The 4,208-nt window shown below is 41.3% G+C and overlaps 1 protein-coding gene across 1 annotated transcript in view; it reads right to left on the reverse strand.

Annotated features, from left to right (window-relative positions):
- The window catches only part of LOC143033512 (uncharacterized), a 43,536-nt gene extending 40,328 nt beyond the window's left edge, over nucleotides 1-3,208 (reverse strand). The window contains exons 1-4 of the mRNA XM_076199018.1: nucleotides 3,040-3,208; nucleotides 733-785; nucleotides 400-506; nucleotides 1-72 (exon numbers count right to left, since the gene is read on the reverse strand). The exon at nucleotides 1-72 is cut by the window's left edge and continues 90 nt beyond it. Coding sequence (XP_076055133.1) covers nucleotides 1-72; nucleotides 400-506; nucleotides 733-785; nucleotides 3,040-3,208 — 401 coding nt within the window. The remainder of the gene's footprint in view (nucleotides 73-399; nucleotides 507-732; nucleotides 786-3,039) is intronic.
- Nucleotides 3,209-4,208: the final 1,000 nt, after the last annotated feature.

Raw genomic sequence — 4,208 nt, forward strand, 5'->3', positions numbered from 1 at the left:
AAATCTAGCCAAGAACATATAGCCACACTTTTGCAGTAGACAGCCATTTTCTGAGTTCCTTGCTGATAGTGACTGCATAAAAAATAATCCGCTTACTCAGAATCAAGTAAATCTTTAGCTCCTTGGGCATGGTAACGATTCTGTCGAATGCCAGGAACTTTCATTCAACGGAGGAGTGAAGGAGTTTCCATATGGTGATTATGAACTATGAGAGGGTATACAAAGATGACATGCTTGTGCCTTATCATTTGTAATTCCATGGGGATAGTTTTGTCTTCGGAATCATGCTCACCCTAGCGTACAACATCCAACCCTGATCGATGGATGTTTATAGGACGATTTTGACCTACCACAGGGTATCTAAACAAACCTTAACGACGATAAGAAAAGGTCGGCTACCGTTGACGACCTCCGAAGGATGTCTGGACTTCAGGTTCTTCCGTTTCAGCACGATTACCCCTGAAACCACTCTTGTGAAACATCAGCAGTCCGAGTGAATGCCTCAACTAATTTCGGAAAATGAAATGTAAAGAAATTGTTAAATTGAGTACTTTAATGAACTTCTCTTATTTCGTTTACCTTTGCTACGATGAGACCTTCATTTTGTCCTGATTGACGACTGAAGGCTTATTCGGCTCAGTGCAGGAAGTTGAGGTGATCTTAGGCGACTTGCTCTACAAATCTAGTTCTGGTTAACTCCACACGATTTTATTCATTAAGGACTGGACCCACGTGCTGAAGAAGTTTATGATATGTGAGACTATAAAGAACCACTTGGAAGTATACTGAAAGTAATCAAAAGAACAGAGAGCAAAGTTATATATCTCGCTATCTATCTATATACCAAGGGCCTCTCCCCCCTTACAAGGGAGGTTTCCAGCCAAGGCACGCATCCACACTCCCACCCTCTCCACTCCCATCCACCCCCCTTTCCTCCCTTATTCTTAGCTCCCCGTGGATGAAGAGTCATCTCTGTCTCCTGCCAACTACCCGAGTCAGAAGTAATGCAGCAAGACACAGCACATCCACAGCAGGGTCGCTTGATTGACATAGCGACCCTCCCTCCCCGTTCCCTCATGCAGAAAATAGAGAAGACGAGGAGAAATCACTTCGAGCTCCGTCAATAAATATATATATATATATTTATATATATATATATACATATAATGTGTGTTTCTGTGTGAAATGCAATAGGAGAATTACCAGCAGCGCGTAAAGAAAGATGTGTGGAGAGAGGAAATGAAGGAGAACAAGAAGACTAATATTTACATCAGTGACGAGGGCTTTCGTGGGTGGCGTTTTTCATTTGAATAAATAAGCGAATAGTTAAATAGATTGATGGGTGAATAAATTAAAAAGTAAATAAATAAATAAATAAATACATACATGAATAAATAGGTATATATATATATATATATATATATATATGTGTGTGTGTGTGTGTGTGTGTGTGTGTGTGTGTGTGTGTGTGTGTGTGTGTGTGTGTGTGTGTGTGTGTGTGTGTGTGTGTGTGTGTAAATAAATCAATAGATGGATAAATAAGTAGACAGACAATATCAGATAGAGAAAAAAAATGGAATGGAGGAAAGAGAAATACATACACACACACCTTATAAGGGAGGTAGCCACAAAACAAAGGCATAAAAACAAGATAAATGAACAGAAATAATATAGAAAAATAATCCAATAAAAGCATGCACATGCGCGCACGCACGCATGACATACACACAAACACGCACACACACACAAACACATGTATATATATATATATATATATGTATATATATATACATGCATATATATATATATATATATATATATATATATATATATATATATATATATACACAGCAAGGGCTTTTTCACCCTTACCATGGAGGTAGCCAAAATCAAAAGGTATATATCCACTCCAACCAATTCCACTCCAATCCATCACCCTTTCCTCCCTTTCATCTTAGCTCCTCATGGATGATGAGCCGTTCCTGTATCCTGCCCACTGCGCTGGGTCAGATGCAACACGGCAAAACACAGCACATCTACAGCAAGGCCGTTTCACTTAATCGGCGACCCCCTCTTCGCTCCCTCATGCAGAAAAATAGCAGAAGGGGAGAAATCCCTTTGGGCAGCATCAAAATGTCTTTCACACACAACCATTCCCTAACCCCCCCCCCATCCCCTACCTACTCCCTTCCCTGCATCACAGTATCATCGATACACATCCATTCTCCACTCACCCCTATCTCTCGCCCACTCCCTTCCCTGCTTAACAAATATCCCCCTCCTGCTCAACGTCTCTTTCACCCCATCCATCCATCTCTTCTTCCTCGCCTCATGTTACTCAATCCACTTGTGCCTCCCACACCTCTTTTACTAATGTTATATATATATATATATATACAAGCCCACCGGCTACGCCGGGGGCCTTTGCCTGCGGCGCTGCGCCTTAGGCGCGGGCGCTGCGCGCCCTGGGCTACGCCCCTTTTTTGGAAAATAAAGAGTTCTTCTTCGAGTTCTTCTTCGAGTTCTTCGAGTTCTTCTTCGAGTTCTTCGAGTTCTTCTTCGAGTTCTTCGAGTTCTTCTTCGAGTTCTTCGAGTTCTTCTTCGAGTTCTTCTTCGAGTTCTTCTTCGAGTTCTTCGAGTTCTTCTTCTTCGAGTTCTCCTTCTTCTTCGAGTTCTTCTTCGAGTTCTTCTTCGAGTTCTTCTCTTTCGAGTTCTTCGAGTTCTTCTTTTTCGAGTTCTTCGAGTTCTTCTTTTTCGAGTTCTTCGAGTTCTTCTTTTTCGAGTTCTTCGAGTTCTTCGAGTTCTTCTTCTTCGAGTTTTTCGATTTCTTCTTCGAGTTCTACTTCTTCTTCTTCGAGTTCTTCGAGTTCTTCTTCTTCCTCTTCTTCGAGTTCTTCTTCTTCTTCTTCTTCTTCTTCTTCTTCTTCTTCTTCTTCTTCTTCTTCGAGTTCTTCCTCTTCTTCTTCTTCGATTTCTTCGAGTTCTTCTTCTTCTTCGAGTTCTTCTTCTTCACCGTAGTTGGCGGTGTAACCGATTTACCACCAAACGCGAAGGGGCTAGGGAACTTCTCCTTGTGCTCACTTTTTAGTGCTTTGCTCATTTCCACGTTCTTATCTACCTCTCCTTTGCTGAGCTTCTTCTGCCCCGTCACCCATCTCCAGAAGTGGCGGTGCCTTTGCACCCTCAGATTTGATGTAGCTCCAACCATCTTCCCTCAAAATAACCCGGGACACCGCAAATAACCTAGAATCATTCTGGAACACAAAAAACCCTCACGGCCAAAACTCGGCTGTAACGCTTTTTACCACGGGAAGGTGTAAGTAACTGGACCCACTACCATTATTTTTTTTTATTATAGATAATAATAATGATAATAATAATAATAATAATAATAGTGATTGAATGAATAAATGAATAGTGACAAATTAATGAATAAAAAATTAATCAAATAAAAGGACGAGGGGGTGGGATTAAAAACTGATTAAAACTGTCTAGTGACAGTTAAGTTAACCTAGTAAATTGAAACAATGTGTGTACGTGTACGAATTTTGTATGTGCGCGTGTGTGTGTGCATGTGTGTGTGTATATATGCATGCGCGCGTATATGTGTGTAATCACAGGTGCCTGTATATATATACACTTGTGTACGTATGTGTGCGTTTTTATGTATGTACACATGTGTATGTATTCGCTTACACACGTACCTACGTGTTACGTAACCGCGTGCGCATGCGCACACACAAGAAATCGACTTGTGGTGAACAACTTGAAACGGATTTTTTTTTTCTACAATGGTAAGTGACCATCCCGCCAGCCCACCGTTCTGTTTTATACGACCCCCTCCAACAGCGCCATCTGTCCTCTAACGGTGTATATGTACATGTGACTCTGTATGTATGTGTGAGGGTGTGCTTATACGTGTGTGTGTGTATACATGTGTGTGCGTTTGTATGTGTGTGTATGTGTGTGTGTTTGTACGTGTGCGTGTGTGTGTGTTTGTATGTGTGTTTGTACGTGTGCATATATATATGTGTATGTGTGTTTGTGTTTGTACGTGCGTGTGTGTATTTGTACGTGTGTGTGCGTGTGTGTTTGTACGTGTGTATGTGTGTATGTACGTGTGTGTTTGTACGTGTGTATGTGTGTATGTACTCGTATGTTCGTGTGTGTTTGTACGTGCGTATGTGTGTGCGTGTGTATTTGTACGT

The sequence above is a fragment of the Oratosquilla oratoria genome, chromosome 15 (genome assembly GCF_046742065.1).
Source record: "Oratosquilla oratoria isolate Oo_2021 chromosome 15, ASM4674206v1, whole genome shotgun sequence".
Taxonomy (NCBI): Eukaryota; Metazoa; Arthropoda; class Malacostraca; order Stomatopoda; family Squillidae; genus Oratosquilla; species Oratosquilla oratoria.